The sequence below is a fragment of the Heterodontus francisci genome, chromosome 2, assembly GCF_036365525.1.
Source record: "Heterodontus francisci isolate sHetFra1 chromosome 2, sHetFra1.hap1, whole genome shotgun sequence".
Taxonomy (NCBI): Eukaryota; Metazoa; Chordata; class Chondrichthyes; order Heterodontiformes; family Heterodontidae; genus Heterodontus; species Heterodontus francisci.
The window spans coordinates 223,146,619-223,173,071 of record NC_090372.1 but is presented as its reverse complement, the minus strand read 5'-3'; the positions used below and the strand labels follow the sequence as shown (position 1 = coordinate 223,173,071).

General features: G+C 46.2%; 2 protein-coding genes across 2 annotated transcripts; one reads left to right on the top strand and one right to left on the bottom strand.

Annotated features, from left to right (window-relative positions):
• Positions 1-5,433: 5,433 nt before the first annotated feature.
• On the bottom strand, positions 5,434-15,502 carry LOC137381202 (zona pellucida sperm-binding protein 4-like). The gene is made up of 9 exons (XM_068053585.1): positions 15,415-15,502; positions 7,797-7,921; positions 7,577-7,674; positions 7,368-7,501; positions 7,083-7,272; positions 6,796-6,943; positions 6,572-6,644; positions 5,666-5,776; positions 5,434-5,591 (listed from the first exon to the last, which is right to left on the bottom strand). The coding sequence occupies exons 1-9, from the start codon at positions 15,500-15,502 to the stop codon at positions 5,440-5,442; spliced, it is 1,119 nt and encodes a 372-aa protein (XP_067909686.1). The 3' UTR covers positions 5,434-5,439.
• A 5,946-nt stretch (positions 15,503-21,448) lies between these two features.
• On the top strand, positions 21,449-24,563 carry LOC137381192 (zona pellucida sperm-binding protein 4-like; the record flags this gene model as incomplete). The annotated part of the gene is made up of 9 exons (XM_068053575.1): positions 21,449-21,634; positions 21,705-21,802; positions 21,878-22,011; positions 22,113-22,302; positions 22,442-22,589; positions 22,741-22,813; positions 23,084-23,175; positions 23,612-23,723; positions 24,505-24,563. Coding segments are annotated over 9 exons (1,092 nt in total), but the record flags the coding sequence as incomplete, so codon positions are not given.
• Positions 24,564-26,453: the final 1,890 nt, after the last annotated feature.

Sequence of the window (26,453 nt, the reverse complement as noted above, 5' to 3'; positions counted from 1 at the left end):
TCATGGCTGATCATCCAACTCAGTAACCTGTTCCCACATTTGCCCCACACACTTTGATACCTTTAGACCCAACTCCGATATCTATATTTAACTCCTTCTTGAAAAGAGATGTTTTGGCCTCAACTGCTTTCTGTGGTAGTGAATTCCACAAGCTCACCACTCTCTGGATGAAGTAATTTCTCCCCATTTCAGTCCTGAATTGCTTACCCCGTATCCTTAGACTGTGAACCCTGGTTCTGGACTCCCCCACCATCGGGAACATCCTTCCTGCATCTACCCTGTCAAGTCCTGTGAGAAACCTATAAAATTCTGAGATCCCCCCTCACTCTTCTGAACTCCTGCGAATATAATCCTAACTGACTCAATCTCTTCTCATCCATCAGTCCCACCATCCCAGGAATCCATCTGGTAAACCTTTGCTGCACTCCCTCGAGCAAGAACATCTTTCCTCAGATCTGTCTATGGAAGATTTTGTATTCCCTTTTGTTAGCTGCCAGTCTCTCCTCTTTTTGCTTCTCATTTCTTCCACTTCACTCTGAACTTTCAATGTTTAGCCTGTTCACACTTGTTCACCTGACTTCTGTCATACACCTTTTTTCTGATTCATCTTACTCTCTATCTCTTGTCATCCAGGGAGCTCTGGCTTTGTTTTTTGTCCTATCTTTCTCATGGGAATGCACTTTAACATTACCCAAACTCTTTTGAAAAGTAGTCCTTTATTCAATTGCAATTCTGCCTGACAATATATCTGGGACAGACCTATTCTCATACCATTGAAATTGACTTCACCCAAATTTCATTACTTTTCCTCTGAATTTGTCCCTACCTTTTTTCCCAATAAAAAAACTAAACCTTGTGATATGAACACTGTCTCTATATATTCTAACACTTGATCCACTTGTCCCATCTCATTCCCTAGAATGAGATTCAGATCCAGAAATGTCTCCTTCCTCATTGGACTAGAAACATAACTGAAGTAGAAAATTCTCCTGAACACACTTGAGAAACACTTCCCCCTTTCTGCCATTTACACGACTATTATTCAGTCCACATTAGAATAATTGAAGTCCCCCATTATAACTACTCTACATAGTTTTTGCAATGCTCAGTAATTTCCTTGCAAATTAGTTCCACTGTATCTTTTTCTACTAGTTGGTCCCTGGAATATATGCAGTTGTGGAATGGTACTGCCATTGTTTCTCTCCCTCCTTCCTTCATTGCTCCTTACTGTACCATGCCCATTTTTAAGCCAGGCCTCTATTGTCATATCATTCCCCTATGTGGCTATCTGAGGCTGCAGATCACTAATGAATTTGTAATGTTTCCTTGGTCACCAAGCTTTCAGATAATCTTCATGTCTATGGCTTCTGTAAGAGTTTCCTTAATTGCCAGACTGCATGCTGGACATTAGGAATACATCTTCTTTGGCCTCCTTATCTCGAGAGACAATGGATAAGCGCCTGGAGGTGGTCAGTGGTTTGTGAAGCAGTGCCTGGAGTGGCTTTCAAGGCCAATTCTAGAGTGACAGGCTCTTCCACAGGTGCTGCAGAGAAATTTGTTTGTCGGGGCTGTTACACAGTTGGCTCTCCCCTTGCGCCTCTGTCTTTTTTCCTGCCAACTACTAAGTCTCTTCGACTCGCCACACTTTAACCCCGTCTTTATGGCTGCCCACCAGCTCTGGCGAATGCTGGCAACTGACTCCCACGACTTGTGATCAATGTCACAGGATTTCATGTCGCGTTTGCAGACGTCTTTAAAGCAGAGACATGGACGGCCGGTGGGTCTGATACCAATGGCGAGCTCGCTGTACAATGTGTCTTTGGGGATCCTGTCATCTTCCATGCGGCTCACATGGCCAAGCCATCTCAAGCGCCGCTGACTCAGTAGGGTGTATAAGCTGGGGATGTTGGCCGCCTCGAGGACTTCTGCGTTGGAGACACGGTCCCGCCACCTGATGCCAAGTATTCTCCGGAGGCAGCGAAGATGGAATGAATTGAGACGTCGCTCTTGGCTGACATACTAATAAAAATAAACACCTTCATAAACAATTACTTGCGAATTGTGGCAGGTAAATCACCAGAGCCACAAGTAAAGTTGTTTTACAAATTAGAATATTTCACTCTTGGGAACTGCTCAAACATAGCAAATTTGGGGAGTGAAATTATAACTAACACATCTGTATTCTGATCTTTGAGCTGGAGGGTACAGCAGGTGGCGTATCAAGACTGAGCTGATGCACATCTAAAGGAGTGAACTTCTCTAATGGCACTGAGTAAATCAGGTAATAACAAGGTAGTCTGTGTAAAGTCAATGGGCAAATTATTGGAGAAATTTGAGGGACTGAAAAATCGTCAATTAGCAAGTGAAGGATGAGATGGACAACCAGTGTTGGGTTTATTAAAGGAAGCTCATTTGTGACTAACTTCAATAACTCTTTGAAGGAGGTAATAGTCAATGAGCAAGTTTTGATGTCTACAATGAAATGTGTCTTTTGACCAGGTCCCACATGGCAGATTAGTGAGAAAAGTGAAAGCTTATGGGATCCAAGGGGAATTAGCAAATTGGAACCAAAATTAGCTCAGTGGCAGTGTTATGATCTGTTTGAGATGTTTTGAGGACTTCGGTTAAAGATTGTGGATGTTTGTTATTTGCAAAAATGAAAAATTCCATGGATTTATTTATTGCTACAAGAGTCAGTGGGAAGACACTAGAGGTTTTGTTTGAAAACAAACCTTGTACTGGATGTCATATGCCTTAAGCTAAACAAACAGCCTTGATGACTTGTGTGCCTTCAGTCATTTCTTGATATCATGTAGAGCAAGTCAAATTGGCTGAAGTCTGACATCTGTGAAGCTGGGGACTTCAGGAGGAGGCAGAGATGGATCATCGACTCGGCCCTTCTGGCTGAAGACTGGTGCAAATATTTCAGCCTGATCTTTTTGACGCTGATGTGCTGGGCTCCCCCATCATTGAGGATGGGGATATTTGTGGAGCTGCCTCGTCCAATTAGTTGTTCAATTGTCCACTGCCATTCATCACTGGATGTGGCAGGACTGCAGAGCTTAGATCTGACCTGTTGGTTGTGTGATCACTGAGCTCTGCCTATTGCATGCTGCTTGGCATGCAAGTAATCCTGGGTTGTAGCTTCAGCAGGCTGACACTTCATTGAGGTAAGCCTGGTGCTACTCCTGGCATGCCCTCCTGCACACTTCATGGAACCAGGGTTGGCATCCCCACTTGACAGAGAAATGCCAGACCATGGAGGTTAGATTGCAGTTGAGTACAATACTGCTGCTGATGGCCCACAGCACCTCTATGGCTGCTCACTTTTGCATTGCTAGATATGTTTGCAATCGTGGTATGATGATCAGTGCAGACTTGGAAGGCTGAATGGCCTGTTCCTGTGCTGTACTGTTTGTTCTTTCCCATTCACCATGGTTGTAGTTCTACAACATGATGTAGGGTATTCTTAATGTGAAGATGGGACTTTGTCTCAAGGACTGTGCAGTGGTCACTCCTAAATACTGTCCTGTGATGACCCATGGAGAAGTGGAACTGAAGAAAGACTGCACTACTCCTGTCTGTCATAAACAGCAGGAAGCAGAGAATAAATGGTCAATGAATGATTTTACTAGGCATTTGTCTTTTCCTTGAGCCAGAGATAAAATTACACTAGTTCAGATTCAAGTGGAAATGGACTTTCCTGCATGAATGTTTACTAAAATTGTTTTGGCCTCAACTGGAGGCTGGTTGAAAATTCTGGACACTAATCCAGGTAAGCGAAGGATGTAGTGGGTGCAGAAAAGTTACTAGAATGAGCAACGCCACTTATGTTCATAGATTGTAGAAGCTGCTGCTGTTCCCAGTAAAGGAGTTTGAGGTGATTTGATAATTTTCACTGGAATGACAGACGTCGAGGGGCAACATGATAGAGGTTTACAAAGTTATGAGCGGCATGGACACAGTGGATAGTCAGAAGCTTTTTCCCCCAGGGTGGAAGAGTCAGTTACTAGGGGACATAGGTTTAAGGTGAGACGGTCAAAGTTTAGAGGGGATGTACACACGCATGGAACTTGCTGGCAGGGGAGGTGGTGGAAGCAGATACAATAGCAACATTAGAGACATCTTGACAAATATGAATAGGAAGGGAATAGAGGGGTATGGGACCTGGAAGTGCAGAAGGTTTTAGTTTAGGCAGGCATCAAGATCAGCACAGGCTTGGAGGGCCAAATGGCCAGTTCCTGTGCTGTACGGTTCTTTGTTCAAAATGAGGGTCTGAAATGTCATTACAGAACTTACTATTGTTACAATATATCAGAACCAAAAGGGAACAAGCTGGTCAATAGAACCAGAGATGATGGGAGGAATACTTACAGAACAGGATGCAGATGGTTACAGATAGTTATTGATTTTATGCCAATATTGTCTGACTTTACTGTCATTGTCAGGTGAGTTTCCCCAAGCCTTCTGAAACTGCATGCTCAATATCAGCAGCAATCCCTTGCTAAAGGATTGCCCAGATGAATGTATTGAATTAGCACTGAGCTGTTGTATCAGAGCAGTGTCATTCCACTGAATAGAGTGGAGTAAAGCTTCATTCAGCTGACACTACACAAGGATGAGCAGCCACAGACTCCATCCTGAATATCCTAATGCTGACCCTCCTTCATGCTTTGTAATGGGTCTGTAATCAATCTGCATTTGACAATTCCCAACAACTGCTCAGACTCAGTATTCAGCTTCCACTGCTGCTCAGCAACAGCCCAAACTGCTAAAGATATTTGAAGGATCAGATTTGTCAATTACAAACATCACCCAGACTAGAGAAACAAGGGAACCCTGCAGCACTGCCAGGCTCCGGTCGGTTTTCCTAAGCTCCCATTAAGTGTCATTTCAACAACCTGACTTGCCGTTTCCCCATCTTCAAGGATGCATCAGAGACATCCTAACTTGGTCCAAATAGTAGGAATGCTGGTGCTCCTCATGCTGCAATTCTCCCTTCTCCTGAAGCATCCAGGTATATTTGTCAGTAACCAGTATCTCCAGCAACCCAATAAAAACCCAAGCACATGGTCTAGACTAATCCTCAATACATCAGCTCAGGGTTAATTCTCAGCAGGAACAGATTGTTCAGATGTCTGTGGCAGAGTCCAGAAAACCAGTCCTGTTCACTGAGGATGGAGCTGACTGCTCATGTGTCAGGTTTGAACTAATTAATATATTTATGGAACTGGCAGTACCAGAAAGAGGTCTGCGACAATTGCCCAGGATCAGAGTTAGTTACAACTAGAATCATGATCAACCCCATTTTATACTTGTGGGTGAGGTGTAATTGATCACTGAAAGTTCATTATAAATTGCAACTGCCATTGAATAATTTAACATTCAGATAGAAACCAAGACTTCATCTATAAACAGCAGTTTATTATCCAGACAGATCTACAGTTCCATTGATCTGCACTCAGAACCCACCCTGTGACCCACATCCATTTTCCACACAGCAACAGTCCCAACCAACAGGACCACAGAGAGCAGAGCCACCCCAACTGCTACTCCAGGAAGAACATGGGAGGGGGAATCCACAGCAGCATCTGTGGAACGAAGCCAGGGTTAGAGGGGCACCAGTTACTGCATCACTACACACTGGAGGAAGTTCCTCCTTTACCTTTCTCTTCCTGCTGGATCCCTGCAGACAATCTCTCCCCATCTTCCAGGAAAATGATGGGTCCAGTGGTCACCAAGGTCCCAGACTGGTCATTGGTGCTTCTTCGTCTCTCTGGGAAAGGAAGAGTTCAAGGTTCAGTAGTTGCCTGAATCAGATCTTCAAGCTCACACCTGCTGAGTATTGGTGTCAGGAGGAGATAATCCATTTAGTAAAGTAAATTGGATGGGTGCTTGATGGAAATAAAATTGCTGAGCTACAGGGACAGAGCAGGGGAATGAGACTGATTTATCTACAGAGAAGTGACAATGGACTGTGGGGGCAAAGGCCTCCTCCTGGGCTGTAATCACTTGATGGCCTCAACCAAAAAAGCACCAGGCTCTGAGACACTAAATGTTGGTTCCTGATCAAAACAATTCCATAGGACCAGTTTTAAATCACAAAGCTTCTACAATGGCCAGTCTGGCCTTCATTAACTAATTTCACTAGTGACAATAGAGAAAACCCCTCTAAAAATAGAGACATTAGATTGGAAACTCCTGCTGACATGAGAATCAGATGCCTGTTCAAAGTTTCGAGACAAAGATTGAACGAGATGAGGCTTGGAGCAGAGTGCACCTGGACCAATTAGATTCCACTCTGCAGGTGAGGAGTGAGGAACAATGAACCAACATTCCTGCTCACATTATCCTGGCTGAGGGATCACAACATGCTTGGTCTGCATCTCCCTGCTTTCTTGTGCTCACACTGACTGCCACTTCCCGATGGAAACTTGCACACAATGGGACTTGGGGGAAAACATTGAGCAGTTCAGAGCTGCAGGAGTGCTGACACTTCTGGGCCCAGTGTTCAGATCTCCCACACACTCCCCATCAGGGTTCACTTTCTACTCACATCCCAGGTACTTACTGGGGCTGCAGGAAGCTGTGCAGTTCTCTCGGCTGGAAGGGGAGCAAACCTCAGCACTGCAGTGGAAGTAAACCTGCAAAGAGACAGTGCGGTATGGTGAGTGCCACAGCTCCCAGGAAGCAGGAGGAGAGGAATGCTTCTCCATTCAAAAAGATAGATAGAACAGGGAGCTCACTCAGTAACAAGCTCAACCAAGTCAGCCAGAATGACTGAAGGAGACTCACCTCCCCGCTCAGAGGCCGGCCTGTAACTCGCTCCCAGAAAGTGAAAGTGCTGACTACAAAGCGCTTATGATGAGTTGGGAAACGCAAATGGGAAGCAGCGTCTAGCGGGAGGAGGCGGCTTTTGTAGTTGTCACCAGTAAAGGGGCACCTGGAATAGAAAGAATGATAGCATTGCTGTCAACTAGTGATCCAAGATGAGACTAGAATACAATGCAGAGGAACAGGGAAACCACTTGCTAACACCTCATTGCTTTGCTGAATCTTCATTGCCTCCCCCACCCCCTCACCTGTTCACCAGGAGCTTCCATTGAAGCTGGGAATAGGGCTCGGCAGTAGGGCTCGCCCAGCACTCATTGAGCACCAGCACAAGGGATGGGTCGTTCCGGTTCAGGACACGAACCTCCACAAACACGGGCTCCCGGAGCACACTCAGGATCGGGTAGTCACTGGCCACGTACCAGCTCCGGTAGGCAGCATCTGAAAAGAGAAAGATGCAGGATGGTCACAATGTGCAGAGACAGACAGAGAGAGAGACAAAAGTTGGACACTAGCCATCAGAGAACACTCGCTACCTCTCGCTATTCTCAGCTCCAGAAGCAGGATCCCGGTCTCGGTGGCAGGCAGTGGCGGAGAAAGGGTGTAAACTCGGGGCTTCAGCTGCAATTCAGACTCCTGGCTTCCCTTGTAACTGCACTGGACATGGAGCCTGCAAGAGAAGGGACACGGCTGCACAATTCAGCTCCTCACCACCTCTAGCCGCTCAATGTGCTCCCATTCTCACCTGAAGGGGCTGTCCCGGCTCACCGATCCCAAAGCACCATCCAAGATCTCAAACTGAGCCAACACATCCGTTTCATACACCACGTCCACCCCGTCCAGCTACAAGAGACACAAGACCATCAGTACTGACTGACACCCATTGATGGGACAGCCAAGCCACAATACATACCCGCTGGCTAGTGCCACACTCTGAGTGCGAACTCAAAGAGCACAGTGTCTACAGAGGCCACGGTGGGACTGCACTCAGCTCCGTGTCCATCCTTCAGATGCACCGTTGTCAGGTTTACAGGAGGCAGCGTCAAATCCTTGGAGATGGCGATCAGGACCCGCCCATCCTTGGTGCAAACTGCAAGACAGGCAATGAAAGGAGTTTAGTTGTTGTCCCAATCTCAGCAGAACATGTTTCTGAGAATGCTTCCAGGGATGAGGGACTGGGACTTGAGCTCTGTGGATAGAACAAGGAATACAGTCCCAGCTTCCCCAGGAGGAGAGATTTGATAGGTGGGCAACATGAGGGGCCTAGACCAATTAGATAGAGAGAAACTGATCCCATTGGCACAAGGGTGGAGAACCAGAGGGCACAGATTGAAGGAGATTGGTAGAAGCAGAGGTGACAGGAGGGAAAACTGACACAGCGAGTGGTTAGGATTTGGAATGTACTGCCCGTGTGGTGGAGCCAGATTTAATCAGAGCTTTCAAAGACTATTGGATAATTATCTGGAGACTACATGCAGGGCTTTTGAGGGGTGGGGAGAAATGAGGAAGAGGGGAAGAAAGAGCCAATTGCTCTAACCAGGGAAAGGGTTGGCCCACTCAAGGACAGAGAAGGGAATCTGTGTGGAGCCAGAGGAAATGGGCAAGGTACTAAATGTGTACTTTGCATCAGTATTCACCAAGGAGAAGGTCTTGGTGGATGATGAGCCTAGGGAAGGGAGTGCAGATAGTCTGGGTCATGTTGTCATCAAAAAGGAGGAGGTGTTGGGTGTCTTGCAAAGCATTAAGGTAGATAAGTCCCCAGGGCCTGATGGGATCTACCCTAGAATACTGAGGGAGGCAAGGGAAGAAATTGCTGGGGCCTTGACAGAAATCTTTGCATCCACATTGGCTACAGGTGAGGTCCCAGAGGACTGGAGAAAGCCAATCTTGTGCCTTTGTTTAAGAAGGGTGATAAGGATAATCCAGGATATTACAGGCCGGTGAGCCTAACGTCAGTGGTAGGGAAACTGTTAGAGAGGATTTACTCCCATTTGGAAACAAACAAACTTGTTTGAGAGACAGCATGGTTGTGAAGGGGAGGTCGTGTCTTACTAATTTGATTGAGTTTTTTTGAGGAAGTGACGAAGATGATTGATGAGGGAAGGGCAGTGGAGGTGGTCTTTATGGACTTTAGTAAAGCCTTTGACAAGGTCCCGCATGGCAGACTGGTGCAAAAGGTGAAGTCACACAGGATCAGAGGTGAGCTGGCAAGATGGACACAGAACTGGCTCAGTCACAGAAGACAGAGGGTGACAGTGGATGAGTGTTTTTCTGAATGGAGCGATGTGACTAGTGGTGTTCCGCAGGGATCAGTGCTGGGACCTTTGCTGTTTGTAGTATCTCTAAATGATTCAGGAAAATGTAGCTGGTCTGATTTGTAAGTTGGTGGACGACAAAGGTAGGTGGAGTTGCGAATAATGATGAGGATTGTCAGAGGATACACATCGGTTGGAGACTTGGGCGGAGAAATGGCTGATGGAGTTTAATCCGGACAAATGAGGTAATGCATTTTGGAAAGTCTAATGCAGGTGGGAAGTATACAGTAAATGGCAGAACCCTTAGGAGTATTGACAGGCAGAGAGATCTGGGCGTACAGGTCCACAGGTCACTGAAAGTGGCAACGCAGGTGGATAAGGTAGTCAAGAAGGCATACGGCATGCTTGCCTTCATCAGTCAGGGCATAGAGTATAAAAATAGGCAAGTCATGTTGCAGCTGGACAGAACCTTAATTAGGCCACACTTGGAATATTGCGTACAATTCTGGTCACCAAATTACCAGAAGGGCGTGGAGGCTTTGGAGAGGGTACAGAAGAGGTTTACCAGGATGTTGCCTGGTTTGGAGAGCATTAGCTATGAGGAGAGGTTGGATAAACTCGGATTGTTTTCACTGGAACGACGGAGGTGAAGGGACAACATGATAGAGGTTTACTAAGTAATGAGTGGCATGGACAGAGTGGATAGTCAGAAGCTTTTACCCCAGGGTGGAAAAGTCAGTTACTAGTTTAAGGTGCGAGGGGCAAAGTTTAGAGGGGATGTGAGGCAAGTTTTAAAAAAAAAAAAAAAAAAAAGAGGGTGGTGAGTGCCTGGAACTTGCTGTCAGGGGAGGTGGTGGAAGCAGATACGATAGAGACATTAGACATCTTGACAAATATATGAATAGGAAGGGAATAGAGGGATATGGGCCCCGGAAGTGCAGAAGGCGTTAGTTTAGACAGGCATCAAGATTGGCGCAGCCTTGGAGGGCCGAATGGCCTGTTCCTATACTGTACTGTTCTTTACTTTCAGGGAACCAGTAAGTACCTGACGGTAAGAATGGCCTCCTGTGCTACAATATTCCGATTTCATCATGGCAAGTAAAATTCATGCCACATAAGTACCAGGCAATGACCATCTCCCCTTGATATTCAATAGCATTCTGATCACTGAATCCCCCACTAACATCCTGGGAACTGGGGTAACTATATAAATAGTGTAGCTACAAGAGCAAGTCAGAGGCTGGGAATCCTGCAGTGATTAACTCAAAGCCTATCCATCAACAATAGCATAAGTCAGGATTGAGATAGAATGCACTCTACTTGCCTGGATGGGCACATCAACATTTAACAAGCTTACACCATCCAGGACAAAGCAGCCCACTTAATTGGCACCCCATCCACAAACATTCACTCCCCTACTCCCAAACAGTAGCAGCAGTGTGTACCATCTACAAGGTGCACTGCACAACACAAAGGCTCCTTCGACAGCTCCTTCCGAACCCACAACCTTCACCACCGAGAAAGACAAAGGAAACAGTTACATGTTACCACCACCATGCAAGTTGCATTCCAAATCACACCATCCTGACTTGGAACTATAATCACCATTCCTTCACTGTTCCAGGATTTTGATGCAGTAACTCCCTTCCTCACACTGTGGGTGTATTTATCCCACATGGATTGCAGCAGTTCAAAAAGGCAGCTCACCACCACCTTCTCAAGGGCAGTTAAGGATGGGCAGTTAATGCTGGCCTGGCCATTAATACCCACATCCCAAGAACAAATAAAAGGCATGATTCCATGACCTCTCACCTGGAGGATCCCAATCCCACAATCACTTCCACTCTTCTATAACATTCCTGTCCCGATCATAACCCACACCAAATCCAGTTACATCTTCACCCTGCACTCCAACTCACATCGGCTCCCAGTCCAGCAGAGAAACAAATTTAAAATTCTAACCCTGGGGTTAAAATCCCCTCCCCATATCCAACCCCCCACCCCCAACATTCCCCAAACCCATTTCCAGCCCCTTGATCAGGAAATTCTCTCCGACTTCCATCAGCCTCAAAGAACAAAGAAAATTACAGCACAGGAACAGGACCTTCGGCCCTCCAAACCTACGCCGATCCAAATCCTCTATCTAAAGCCTATTTTCTAAGGGTCTGTATCTCTACTTCCTGCCCATTCACGTATCGGTCTAGATACATCGTAAAAGACGCTATCGTGCCCGCGTCTACCACCTCCGCTGGTAATGCGTTCCATGCACCCACCACCCGATGCGTAAAGAACTTTCCACGCATATCCCCCCTAAACTTTTCCCCTTTCACTTTGAACTCGTGTCCCCTTGTAATTGAATCCCCCACTCTGGGAAAAAGCTTCTTGCTATCCACCTTGTCTATACCTCTCATGATTTTAGTACACCTCAATCAGGTCTCCCCTCAACCTCCGTCTTTCTAATGAAAATAATCCTAATCTACTCAACCTCTCTTCATAGCTAGCGCCCTCCATACCAGGCAACATCCTGGTGAAGCTCCTCTGCACCCTCTCCAAAGCATCCACATCCTTTTGGTAATGTGGCGACCAGAACTGCACGCAGTATTCCAAATGTGGCCGAACCAAAGTCCTATACAACTGTAACATGACCTGCCAACTCTTGTACTCAATACCCCGTCCGATGAAGGAAAGCATGCCGTATGCCTTCTTGACCACTATTGACCTGCGTTGCCACCTTCAGGGAACAATGGACCTGAACACCCAAATCTCTCTGTACATCAATCTTCCCCAGGACTTTTCCATTTATTGTATAGTTCACTCTTGAATTGGATCTTCCAAAATGCATCACCTCGCATTTACCTTGATTGAACTCCATCTGCCATTTCTCTGCCCAACTCTCTAATCTATCTATATTCTGCTGTATTCTCTGACAGTCCCCGTCACTATCTGCTACTCCACCAATCTTAGTGTCGTCTGCAAACTTGCTAATCAGACCACCTATATTTTCCTCCAAATCATTAATGTATATCACAAACAGTGGTCCCAGCACGGATCCCTGTGGAACACCACTGGTCACACATCTCCATTTTGAGAAACTCCCTTCCACTGCTACTCTGTCTCCTGTTGCCCAGCCAGTTCTTTATCCATCTAGCTAGTCCACCTTGGCCCCCATGCACCTTCACTTTCTCCATCAGCCTACCATGGGGAACCTTATCAAACACCTTACTGAAGTCCATGTATATGACATCGACAGCCCTTCCCTCATCATTCAACTTTGTCACTTCCTCAAAGAATTCTATTAAATTGGTAAGACATGACCTTCCCTGCACAAAACCATGTTGCCTATCACTGATAAGCCCATTTTCTACCAAATGGGAATAGATCCTATCCCTCAGTATCTTCTCCAGCAGCTTCCCTACCACTGACGTCAGGCTCACCGGTCTATAATTACCTGGATTTTCCCTGCTACCCTTCTTAAGCAAGGGGACATTAGCAATTCTCCAGTCCTCCGGGACCTCACCCGTGTTTAAGGATGTTGCAAAGATATCTGTTAAGGACCCAAATATTTCCTCTCTCGCTTCCCTCCGAAACCTGGGATAGATCCCATCCGGACCTGGGGACTTGTCCACCTTAATGCCTTTTAGAATACCCAACACTTCCTCCCTCCTTATGCCGACTTGACCTAGAGTAATCAAACATCTGTCCCTAACCTCAACATCCGTCATGTCCCTCTCCTCAGTGAATACCGATGCAAAGTACTCATTTAGAATCTCACCCATTTTCTCTGACTCCACGCATAACATTCCTCCTTTGTCCTTGAGTGGGCCAATCCTTTCTCTCATTACCCTCTTGCTCCTTATGTATGAATAAAAGGCTTTGGGATTTTCCTTAACCCTGTTTGCTAAAGATATTTCATGACCCCTTTTAGCCCTCTTAATTCCTCGTTTCAGATTGCGCCTACATTCCCGATATTCTTTCAAAGCTTCGTCTTTCTTCAGCCGCCTAGACCTTATGTGTGCTTCCTTTTTCCTCTTAGCTAGTCCTACAATTTCACCGGTCATCCATGGTTCTCTAATCTTGTCATTTCTACCCCTCATTTTCACAGGAACATGTCTCTCCTGCACGCTAATCAACCTCTCTTTAAAAGCCTCCCCATATCAAAAGTGGATTTACCTTCAAACAGCTGCTCCCAATCTACATTCCCCAGCTCCTGCTGAATTTTGGTATAGTTGGCCTTCCCCCAATTTAGCACTCTTCCTTTAGGACCACTCAACTTGGAACATAGAACATGACAGCGCAGTACAGGCCCTTTGGCCTGTGGAATTCTCTCCACAAACCTCTCCCCTCCTTCACTTAAAACCAAACCCTAAACCAATATTATCAGGGCTCAGTGTTAAATCCTGACAGTTAATATTCCCGGGATTCTCCTTGGGGAGTTTGATTGGGATGAAGATAAACTATTGGAGGAGATGGTCTTCATCCCACAATCAGTTTCACTCAGACAGGTTTGAAATATCCACTGAACTAAATCCAAGGAAAATGAAGGGATTATCCTGGACAATCCCAACTGCAGCTGACCCTGGAAATAACTGCTGTGGAATATAGACGGAGTGAGAATACACCCACCTGGCAGATTGTCCAGTGAATAGAAACACGGCGGCACATCCCGGCTCCCAACATCAAAGCAACAACCTCTCCGCACACACTCACTGCCTGCAATTCCCGCAAATCCACACTCTTGCCGGAATTTGGGAGATATCCAACATTTATCAGCGGGCAGAAAGAGAGAGGGCGGCTGAGCAGAACAGATTGTAACAAATAACAAAGCTAGAATACGGAATATCTCCATGATAACAAGTGAAACCTCCCAGGTGAGTAAGGTTACTGAACACAATGCCCCTTTTTCTGACAGCTCTGTTTAAGCTGCAGTAAATGAGTTTGCCAATCAGCCTGAGACACAGTCCCAGCTCCACCGCCTCCTCAACATTAACCCGCATTCCCACGGCTCACACGGAGATGGGCTCTGTTTTTAATAAAGCAGGAAAGGACACTGGCTCCAAAGACAGCTCCACAAGTGTCCCCTCTTAAGGAGGCAGCACGGATAGAATTTAGACATAAAGTCTCATGAAGTCAGGAAAGCGAGAATTGTAAATGATCATCTTGTTGTTTGTGGTAATGACACACTCGGTATCTTGTGGGACAGAGAGAGTCCACTTCCATCCCATGGACATTGGGGAAGATTGATTCAGCTCCAGACCAAAGCCCCTCTCAGAGACCCCCATCTCCTGGAATGTCCCCTTGTGATCTCAGTGGATTGAACAGATCCATGTTTTAAATAAAAACAGGAAATGCTGGAAATACTCAGCAGGTCTATCAGCATCTGTGGAGAGAGAAGTAGAGTTAATGTTTCAGGTCAGTGACCCTTCATCAGAACTGGCAAATATTAGAAATGTGAAAGGTTATAAGCAAGTAAAGCGGGGGGTGGGGCAAGAGATAACAAAGGAGAAGGTGTAGAAAGGACAAGGTCAAGGAATAACTGACCAGAAGGTCATGGAGCAAAGGTAAACAATATGTTAATGGTGTGCTGAAAGACAAAGTATTAGTACAGATAGGGTGTTAATGGACAGAAAACTGAACAGCCATAAGCACAAATATTAAAAAAAACACAGTTGGTAAGCAAACTGAACAAACTAAGATGAAATAAATAAATAAATATATAAAACATAAAATAACTAAAAATAAAAGTAAAATTGTGGGGCACGTCCTGCTTTGAAATTCTTGAACTCAATGTTCAGTCTGGCAGGCAGTAGTGTTCCTAATCGGTAAATGAGATGCTGTTCCTCGAGCTTGCGTTGATGTTCACTGGAACACTGCAGCAATCCCAGGACAGAGATGTGAGCATGAGAGCAGGGGGTGGTGTTGAAATGGAAAGCAACCGGAAGCTCGGGGTCCTGCTTGCGGACTGAGCGGAGATGTTCCGCAAAGCAGTCACTCACTCTGCGTTTGGTCTCCCCAGTGTAGAGGAGACCACATTGTGAGCAGCAAATACAGTATACTACATTGAAAGAAGTACAAGTAAATCGCTGCTTCACCTGGAAGGAGTGTTTGGGGCCTGGGATAGTGAGGAGAGAGGACGTAAATGGGCAGGTGTTGCTATGGGTACCTGCATGGGTCCTAGTTATGCCTGTTTTTTTGTGGGATATGTCAAACATTCCTTGTTCCAGTCCTACTCAGGCCCCCTCCCCCAACTCTTTTTCCGGTACATTGATGACTGTATTGGTGCCGTTTCCTGCTCCCACAACTTTGCTTCTAATTTCCATCCTTCTCTCACCTTTACATGGTCCATCTCCAACACTTCCCTTCCCTTCCTTGACTTCTCTGTCTTCATTTCTGTGGATAGGCTGTCTTCTAATATCCATTATAAGCCCACCGACTCCAATCAGCACTCTCTTCTCATGCAGTATAAGTTGTTGTTTTCCCTCACATTGGTTATTCTTGTGATTGTCCTGATGAGTGCAGGATGAAAAGCTTCGATAACATCTCTCTATTTTCAGCAATACTCAAGTTCTGTACAACTAAATGATGATTTATATGTTTTTCCTTTAATTTTGATACCATCTTTAACTTTTTTAGTTAATGACGGATGGTGGGTCCTCAGCTTGGAATTTTACTTTCTTGTTGGAATGTATCTATTCTGCGTATTCTGAAAGGCTGATTTTGCTGACCATGCAACCACTAGGCAGTGCAATATTTGCCCATGTGCAAATGCAGCCTCATGCACTGAAATGTCACTGTCTGCAATGTTTTTGGCAGCTGTCAGTAGCAAAGATGGCGCTGCTCAATTCATCACAAAAACAATAAGGAATGAAACCAAAAGATGATCGCAGCCTCATCGCTTCCTCTCCTCTGCTCTCCACTCCCTCCTGTTTCTGGTCACCTCTCCTGCTCCCAGCAACGTGCTGTTTAATGAATTTTATTGACAATTGTGTCTGGACACAAACCCTAATTTTAAACCAGTGAGCATTTTAAAAAGGAATTTCCAACATTTTGGAAGTTGGAACAGATAAATCCTGGGAGCTTGTGTTCAGCTTGATTGTGTGTGCAATTCCCCTTCTTCGCCTTGCTGCTCGCTCCCCACTCCTTCCCACTCACATTCTCCTTCCCCTTCACTGGCTATCTTGTCACTCTCTCTCTTCCTCGCTTCCCAGGAGTGGGTGGTGAAGTGGGGAGTGAGCAGCTGAGTGGGGAGAAGTGGGGAGGCCGGGAGTGATGAGTGCCGAATGACGTTTTTGCGCACATGTGCGAATTAGTCCTGGCAAGCCGGCTGCTGATGTCGGCTGAGCATGTGCAGCACCAGACTGACAGCAAGTGTCTGTTCTGTGCCTGTGCGAACCTGGGTGCACTCTGATGACATGGGCACCGGGCTTCATTGTCAAAAGTCACTTTGATTCTGAAATATCCCCTTAAATATCTGCCACTGCATCTTTATTGACTTATCCCTTAACCGAATTTGCCAGTTCACTTTTGCTAGCTCTGCTTTCATGCCCTCATAATTGCCCTTGTTTAAGTTTAAGATCTTGGACCCATTCTTCTCTCCCTCAAACTGAATGCAAAATTCAATCATATTATGATCACTGCTACCTCGGGGCGCCTTGACTATGAGGTCATTAATAATCCTATCTCGTTACACAAGACCAGGTCTAGTATAACCTGCTCTCTGGTTGACTCCAGAATGTGCTGTTCTAAGAAACTATCCTGAAAACATTCTATGACCTCCTTATCAAGGCTACCTTTGCCTTCTGATTTTTCCAGTCTCTATGTAGATTAAAATCCTCCAATGATTATCGCTGTATGTTTCTGACAAGCACACATTATTTCTTCCTTTATACACTGTCCTACCATGTGGTTACTGTCAGGGGGCTTGTATACCACTCCCACAAGGGACTTCTTGCCTCTATCATTTCTCATCTCTACCCAAACTGCTTCTACACCATGGTTTCCTGAATTTAGGTCATCCCTTTTTATTGTGCTTATACCATCATTAATTAGTTCTGATCTCCTTAATGAAGAAAGGATATACTTGACTTATGCATGCAAAAAGGTCACTAGATTGATTCACGAGGAGAGGTTTGTCCTATTCGAAGAGATTAAGTAAAATTAACCTCTATTCCCTGGACTTTTGAAGAATGAGAGGTGATCTCATTGAAGTGTATAAGATTATGAGAGGGCTTGGCACTGTTATGACCAGGTGAGAAGGGGTCTCAGGGTTCCCTCTCAGCCTTTGCCTAGTTTAACCGTAACAGGGTTTAATTTTAAAACATCATGTTTTTAGTTCCCCCTCAGTGAATCCTTGTTCACTGCCTTCCGATTATTAGGCAAAGAAATCAGACAGGATTTCTTAGATATAAATAAGCAAGGTGGAAGTTTATTAACCTTAAACTCTAATTTGGTTAATGACTATGAGTGCGCAACGCGGCCACACTAGCATACATACGCGATAAACACGCACGCAGATAGAGACAGAAAAAGTAGAAGGAATAAAGGGGAAAGGTTGGAGGCAATATCTGCTAGTTATGGTCCTTTGAGTTCAATGTGGAGTCTTTGGTTCCGGTAAATCTTGCTGTTCGTTGGGGCCCAGTGCACGCTTCAACTTGTTTCGAGGTTGGATCTTTTCTCTCTTGAGGTTTAAGCAACTTCAGTGAGTCTGGAGGCTTGAGAGAAAGTGAGAGAGAGCCAGCCAGGAGAGAGACTGTCTTGTTCCAGGTTCAGTTACAATCTCCAGTCTGTGTGGGCACAATTCAAACCTCCAAGTTGGTCAGTAGGTTAGTCATGTGACTAAGTTGTTTTCAACAAACTCTCCTGCATCTTTTGTGGATTCCAAAGCTTTTGGTGGGGGGAGGTTGAGGGGTTGGGGGGGTGTAGTGCTCCCTCCCACCACGACAAGATGTGTATCACCATTGTCCAGCCCAATCTCTGTTCATCGAATCAGTAAGCAATTCTTTTGTCTCTCCAAGCACTGTCTCTTAGTATGCAAATGTCCTCCGGCCAAGTGTCTGGTGATCTCTTTTTAAACAAGTCATTTCTTCACTCCAGCAACAGTTTAAAATTAATGTTCATATGATGAAATTAATATGCCTCATTCTTGGCAGGTGGGGGTCTGTATGACAACACTTTACAGGCTAAGAGGCTGCTTCCCCAGCCAGGAGAGTTGAGAATGTTGGGACATAAGCTCAGGAAAAGAGGCTGGCCATTTAGGACTGAGCAGAGTAGAAATGTGTTCATTGTGAATCTTTGAAATTCTCTACTCAGAGAGCTGTGGAGGCTCAGTCATTGAATAGATTCAAGACTGATTGAGAGGTTTTTGCATACTCAAAGAATCAAGGAAATGGGGCAGGAAGTGAGGTTGAGGGAGCAGATCAGCTACCTTGTGGAATAGGCTAAGGGGCCTAATGGCCGACTCCTGCTCCCATTGTTTTTCTTATGTAAACCTGGGCTGGAATAGAGGAATCTTTAGAAAGAGGGAATACAAGGACAGGGCAAAGATTTAAAACATGGAATAAAAACAAAATACTGCGGATGCTGGAAATCTGAAATAAAAACAAGAAATGCTGGAAATACTCAGCAAGTCTGGCAGCATCTGTAGAGAGAGAAGCAGAGTTAACATTTCAGGTCAGTGACCCTTCATCAGAACTGGCAAATATTAGAAATGTGAAAGTGGAGAAAGCAAGTAAAGTGGGGGTGGGGCAAGAGATAACAAAGGAGAAAGTGTAGAAAGGACAAGGTCACAGAGAACAACCGACCAGAAGGTCATGGAGCAAAGGAAAACAATATGTTAATGGTGTGTTGAAGGACAAAGCATTAGTACAGATAGGGTGTTAATGGACAGAAAACTGAACAGCTGCAAGTACAAAGATGTAAAGAAAGTGGGTAAGCAAACTGAACAAACTAAGATGAAATAAAATAAAACAAACACAAAAAAATTAATATATAAAAAATATAAGACAAAATAATTAAAAATGAAAGTAAAATGAGGGGCCCGTCATGCTCTGAAATTATTGAACTCAGTGTTCAGTCCAGCAGGCTGTAGTCTGCCTAATTGGTAAATGAGATGCTGTTCCTCGAGCTTGTGTTGATGTTCACTGGAACACTGCAGCAATCCCAGGACAGAGATGTGAGCATGAGAGCAGGGGGGAGTGTTGAAATGGCAAGCAACTGGAAGCTCAGGGTCCTGCTTGCAGACCGAGTGGAGGTGTTCGGCATGGGTGGCACAGTGGCGCAGTGGTTAGCACCGCAGCCTCACAGCTCCAGCGACCCGGGTTCAAATCTGGGTACTGCCTGCGTGGAGTTTGCAAGTTCTCCCTGTGTCTGCGTCGGTTTCCTCCGGGTGCTCCGGTTTCCTCCCACATGCCAAAAGACTTGCAGGTTGATAGGTAAATTGGCCATTATAAATTGCCCCTAGTATAGGTAGGTGGTAGGGAAATATAGGGACAGGTGTGGATGTGGTAGGAATATGGGATTAGTGTAGGATTAGTATAAATGGGTGGTTGATGGTCGGCACAGACTCGGTGGGCCGAAGGGCCTGTTTCAGTGCTGTATCTCTAAACTAAACTAAACTAAACTAAAATGGCCACCCAGTCTGCGCTTGGTCTCCCCAATGTAGAGTAGACCACATTGTGAGCAGCGAATACAGTATACTACATTGAAAGAAGTACAAGTCAATCGCTGCTTCACCTGAAAGGAGTGTTTGGGGCCTGGGATAGTGAGGAGAGAGGAGGTAAATGGGCAGGTATTACACCTCCTGCGATTGCAGGGGAAGGTGCCATGGGAAGGGGACGAGGTGGTGGGGGTAATGGAGGAGTGGACCAGGGTGTCACGGAGGGAACGATCCCTTCGGAATGCTGAGAGGGAAAGGGAGGGGAAGATGCATTTGGTAGTGGCATCACGCTGGAGGTGACGGAAATGGTGGAGGATGTGGAGGCTGGTGGGGTGGAAAGTGAGGACAAGGGGAACCCTGTAGCGGTTCTGGGAGGGAGGGAGGGGAAGGGTTGACGGCAGAGGTACGGGAAATTGGCCGGACACGGTTGAGGACCCTGTCAACAACAGTGGGGGGGAATCCTCGGTTGAGGAAAAAGGAGGTCATACCAGAAGCACCGTCATGGAAGGTAGCATCATCAGAGCAGATGCTTCGGAGACGGAGAAACTGAGAATGGAGTCATTCCAGGAGGTAGGGTGTGAAGAAGTGTAGTCGAGGTAGCTGTGGGAGTCGGTGGGCTTATAATGGATATTAGTAGACGACCTATCCCCAGAGATGGAGACAGAGAAGTCGAGGAAGGGAAGGGAAGGGAAGTGTCCGAGATGGTCCATGTAAAGGTGAGAGAAGGGTGGAAATTGGAAGCAAAGTTGATAAAGTTTTCGAGTTCGGGGCGGGAGCAGGAAATGGCACCAATACAGTCATCAATGTACCGGAAAAAGAGTTGGGGCCTGAGTAGGACGGGAACAAAGAATGCTCGACATATCCCACAAAAAATAAGGTACAACTAGGACCCATGCGGGTACCCATAGAAACACCTTTTACTTGAAGGAAGTGCGTGGAGTTGAAGGAGAAGTTGTTCAATGTGGGAACAAGTTCAGCCAGGCGGAGGAGGGTGGTGGTGGATGAGGACTGGTTGGGCCTCTGTTCCATTGCCTAACAACCATTGCTAAGCCAATCTTCCCCATATCTGCAACTTTCAAACTCTGGCAACATTCTTGTAAATCTGTTTTCTCCAAACAATTATGTCCTTGTAATTGACTATGATTCAGTGATTGTAATGTCATGGAGAGATAGTTACTTGCCCCCTTGTTAGCAAAGGTCATTGCCTGGCACTTGTGTGGCACAGAGGTCGCTTTTCCCAAAGAAGTCTTGGATACAGCACAAGTGGCCATTTGGCCTGTTGTGTCCATACTGTCTCAGAGCAATTCAGCTCTTCCCTTTCCCAGAAGCCCTGCATGTCGTCTCTTGATAATTATCCGATAGTCTTTGAAAGCTCTGATTAAATCTGTCTCCACTACTCGGGCAGTACATTCCAGATCCTAACCACTCGCTGTGTCAGTTTTCCCTCCTGTCACCTCTGCTTCTACCAATCTCCTTCAATCTGTGCCCTCTGGTTCTCCACCCTTGTGCCAATGGGAACAGTTTCTCTCTATCTAATTGGTCTAGGCCCCTCATGTTCCCCACCTATCAAATCTCTCCTCCTGGGGAAGCTGGGACTGTATTCCTTGTTCTATCCACAGAGCTGAAGTCCCAGTCCCTCATCCCTGGAAGTATTCTCAGAAACATGTTCTGCTGAGATTGGGACAACAACTAAACTCCTTTCATTGCCTGTCTTGCAGTTTGCACCAAGGATGGGCGGGTCCTGATCGCCATCTCCAAGGATTTGACGCTGCCTCCTGTAAACCTGACAACGGTGCATCTGAAGGATGGACACGGAGCTGAGTGCAGTCCCACCGTGGCCTCTGTAGACACTGTGCTCTTTGAGTTCGCACTCACTGAGTGTGGCACTAGCCAGCGGGTATGTATTGTGGCTTGGCTGTCCCATCAATGGGTGTCAGTCAGTACTGATGGTCTTGTGTCTCTTGTAGCTGGACGGGGTGGACGTGGTGTATGAAACGGATGTGTTGGCTCAGTTTGAGATCTTGGATGGTGCTTTGGGATCGGTGAGCCGGGACAGCCCCTTCAGGTGAGAATGGGAGCACATTGAGCGGCTAGAGGTGGTGAGGAGCTGAATTGTGTAGCCGTGTCCCTTCTCTTGCAGGCTCCATGTCCAGTGCAGTTACAAGGGAAGCCAGGAGTCTGAATTGCAGCTGAAGCCCCGAGTTTACACCCTTTCTCCGCCACTGCCTGCCACCGAGACCGGGATCCTGCTTCTGGAGCTGAGAATAGCGAGAGGTAGCGAGTGCTCTCTGATGGCTAGTGTCCAACTTCTGTCTCTCTCTCTCTCTCTCTCTGTCTCTGCACATTGTGACCATCCTGCATCTTTCTCTTTTCAGATGCTGCCTACCGGAGCTGGTACGTGGCCAGTGACTACCCGATCCTGAGTGTGCTCCGGGAGCCCGTGTTTGTGGAGGTTCGTGTCCTGAACCGGAACGACCCATCCCTTGTGCTGGTGCTCAATGAGTGCTGGGCGAGCCCTACTGCCGAGCCCTATTCCCAGCTTCAATGGAAGCTCCTGGTGAACAGGTGAGGGGGTGGGGGAGGCAATGAAGATTCAGCAAAGCAATGAGGTGTTAGCAAGTGGTTTCCCTGTTCCTCTGCATTGTATTCTAGTCTCATCTTGGATCACTAGTTGACAGCAATGCTATCATTCTTTCTGTTCCAGGTGCCCCTTTACTGGTGACAACTACAAAAGCCGCCTCCTCCCGCTCGACGCTGCTTCCCATTTGCGTTTCCCAACTCATCATAAGCGCTTTGTAGTCAGCACTTTCACTTTCTGGGAGCGAGTTTCAGGCCGGCCTCTGAGCGGGGAGGTGAGTCTCCTTCAGTCATTCTGGCTGACTTGGTTGAGCTTGTTACTGAGTGAGCTCCCTGTTCTATCTATCTTTTTGAATGGAGAAGCATTCCTCTCCTCCTGCTTCCTGGGAGCTGTGGCACTCACCATACCGCACTGTCTCTTTGCAGGTTTACTTCCACTGCAGTGCTGAAGTTTGCTCCCCTTCCAGCCGAGAGAACTGCACAGCTTCCTGCAGCCCCAGTAAGTACCTGGGATGTGAATAGAAAGTGAACCCTGATGGGGAGTGTGTGGGAGATCTGAACACTGGGCCCAGAAGTGTCAGCAATCCTGCAGCTCTGAACTGCTCAATGTTTTCCCCCAAGTCCCATTGTGTGCAAGTTTCCATCAGGAAGTGGCAGTCAGTGTGAGCACAAGAAAGCAGGGAGATGCAGACCAAGCATGTTGTGATCCCTCAGCCAGGATAATGTGAGCAGGAATGTTGGTTCATTGTTCCTCACTCCTCACCTGCAGAGTGGAATCTAATTGGTCCAGGTGCTCTCTGCTCCAAACCTCGTCTGGTTCAATCTTTGTCCGGGAACCTTCAACAGGCATCTGATTCTCATGTCATCAGGAGTTCCCAATCCAATGAAACTATTATTGGGTTAGAGAGGGGTTTTCTCAATAACCACTAATTAATCAAGCCCAGACTGGCCATTTTACAAGCTGCTTGGTTGAAGTGTGTCCTTTGAAATTGTTCTGATCTGGAAACCATGTTTATTGTCACTATCATCGAGCCTAGTGTTTTTTTGCATGAGGCCATCAAGTTATTACAGCCCATGGAGCGGTCTTTGCAGACAGAATCCATTGTGACTTCTCTGCAGATAAGTCAGTCCCATTTCCCCTGCTCTATCCCTGTAGCTCTGCAATTTTTCCATCAAGCACCCATCCAATTTATTTTCCAAAATGGATTATCTCTCCTCCTGGCACCTGATAGGCAACAGGTTTGAGCTTGAACATCTGATTCAGGCAGCTACTGAACCTTGAACTCTTCTCTCCCAGGAGAGACGTAGAAGCACCAATGAGCAGTCTGGGACCTTGGTGACCACTGGACCCATCATTTTCCTGGAAGATGGGGAGAGATTGTCTGCAGGGATCCAGCAGGAAGAGAAAGGTAAAGGAGGAACTTCCTCCAGTGTGTAGTGATGCAGTAACTGGTGCCCCTCTAACCCTGGCTTCTCTCCACAGATGCTGCTGTGGATTCCCCCTCCCATGTTCTTCCTGGAGTAGCAGTTGGGGTGGCTCTGCTCTCTGTGGCCCTGTTGGTTGGGACTGTTGCTGTGTGGAAAATGGATGTGGGTCACAGGGTGGATTCTGAGTGCAGATCATTGGAACTGTAGTTAGTTAGTTAGTTAGAGATACAGTACTGAAACAGGCCCTTCGGCCCACCGAGTCTGTGCCGACCATCAACCACCCACTTATACTAATCCTACACTGACTCTATATTCCTACCACATCCCCACCTGTCCCAATATTTCCCTACAACCTACCTATACTAGGGGCAATTTATAATAGCCAATTTACCTATCAGCCTGCAAGTCTTTGGCATGTGGGAGGAAACCGGAGCACCCGAAGGAAACCCACGCAGACACAGGGAGAACTTGCAAACTCCACACAGGCAGTACCCAGAATTGAACCAGGGTCGCTGGAGCTGTGAGGCTGCAGTGCTAACCACTGCGCCACTGTGCCACCCCTGTCTGGATAATAAACTCCTGTTTGTAGATGAAGTCTTGGGCTCTGTCTGAATGTTAAATTATTCAATGGAATGGAAGTTGCAATTTATAAATTTACATTCTTCCCACTGCCACAGAGGGAGGTATAAACTTGACTCCATTTGGAGTCAAATGGGGTTGCCCATGTTTCTAGTTGTATCTAAATCTGATCCTGGGCAACAGTCTCACGCCTCTGGTACTGCCACAAGGAATCACTTAACCAGTTCAAGCCTGGCACATGAGCTGTCCTAGTCATGCCCAATGAACAGGACTGGTCCCTGAACTCTGCCATAGACATGGAAACACCGTAATCTGTCTCTGCTGAGGATCAATATGGAGCTGATATGGTCCTGACCAATTCTCCGCTTGTTGGGTTTTTTCTGTCTTTTGGAGATGCTGGCTGCTGAGATATAATGTACCTGGGTGCTTCAGAAATAGGGAGGAGTGCCACCTGAACTAGAGCACAGCATTCTATCTATTTGGACCAAGCCAGGATGTCTCCAGCCCATCCACTGAAGATGGGAAACAGTAAGTCAGGTTGTTGAAATGACCCTTTAATGGGAGATTAGGAAAACTGACTGGAGCCTGGCAGTGCTGCAAGGTTCCCTTGTTTCACTGGTCTGTTATTTGTAGTTTATGGACCAGAAATCTGAGTAGGCAGTGGCATAGTGGTAATATCTTCTGTAATGGAGTGGTCCAGGATAAAGCCTTGCTGACATGGGTTTAAATCCCATCACAGCAGATGCTGAAATTTGAATTGAACTACTTTCAACATTAAAAAGCTAGTCTAATGGTGAGCATGACACCATTGTCAAAACACATCGGTTCACTCCTTTCTTTTTGGGGAAGGAAATTTACAGTCTTACCTGGTCTGGCCTACATGTGTCTCCAGATCCACAGCAATGTGTTTGACTCTTAACTGCCCTCTGAAATGGCTTAGCAATACACTCAGTTCAAAGGCAATTGAGGATGGGCAACAAATGCTGGCCTTGTCAGTAATGTCCACATCCCAGGGATGAATAAAAATAATCCTCCCAAAACCTTTAGTAGTTTGGGCTGTTGCTGAGCAGCAGTGGAAACTGAATACTGAGTCTGAGCAGTTGTTGGGAATTGTCAAATGCAGATTGATTACAGACCCATTACAAAGCATGAAGGAGGGTCAGCATTAGGATATTCAGGATGGAGTCTGTGGCTGCTCATCCTTGTGTAGTGTCAGCTGAATGAAGCTCTACTCCACTCTATTCAGTGGAATGACACTGCTCTGATACAACAGCTCAGTGCTAATTCAATACACTTGTCTGGACGATCCTTTGGGAAGAGTTAACCAATGGGCAGCCACTTCAGAAGGCTGAAGGAAACTCAACTGGATGTATTGGTAAACAACTGGCAATATTGGCACAATTGTCAGTATGACCTTTTGCACAGTAAGTGTTCTACATGTCACCTCTGGTTCTCTGGCTAACCAGCTTGTCTTCCTGGTTCTGATCTATTTTACCAATGGTAGATTTCTACAGTCCAGTCCCTCATTTTTGAACATCACCAGCTTCTACAACTTATCCACTTAATTGAAGTTCCTCACTCTGGATTCTAGTATCTTTACCCTCAAGCCTCCATATCCAACCTGTAGTATAGTGTCTAGAATTGAACACTGTTTTGGCCTCAACTGGCAATGTTTGAGCCAAGTTCATGAACTTTTTTTTTTGTACTGCAAGGCCTTTATACAAAGCCCTGATTACATCTGCTGCTTTAACCACTTTCTCAACCTGTGCTACCACATGCAATAGTTTATTTTCATTATCGCTCCAGGTTCCTCTGTTCCCACATCACATTTAATTCTTTAGTTATACAGCAAAGAAACAGGCCCTTTGGCCCATTGCATCCATGCTGACCATAATGCCTATCGATATATTACCCACTATTTGTGTGAATTTTTTTCGTCTTGCCTTTCTGCATTCTTCTAGAATCATCTTTGGCTGCCGTGTCTTGACAATGGGTCATTGGTTTGTGGAGCAGCACCTGGAGTGGCTATAAAGGCCAATTCTAGAGTGACAGACTCTTCCACAGGTGCTGCAGAAAATTGGTTGTAGGGGCTGTTACACAGTTGGCTCTCCTTGTACTTGTCTTTTTTTTCC

Excerpts from the sequence above, each read along its gene's own strand:
- LOC137381202 (XM_068053585.1), bottom strand. The coding sequence starts at position 15,502 with ATGGATATTAGAAGACAGCCTATCCACAGAAATGAAGACAGAGAAGTC. Across the intron at positions 6,944-7,082 it reads TGGAAGCTCCTGGTGAACAG|GTGCCCCTTTACTGGTGACA; the intron begins GTGAGGGGGTGG and ends TTTCTATTCCAG. Across the intron at positions 5,592-5,665 it reads GATCCAGCAGGAAGAGAAAG|ATGCTGCTGTGGATTCCCCC; the intron begins GTAAAGGAGGAA and ends TTCGTTCCACAG.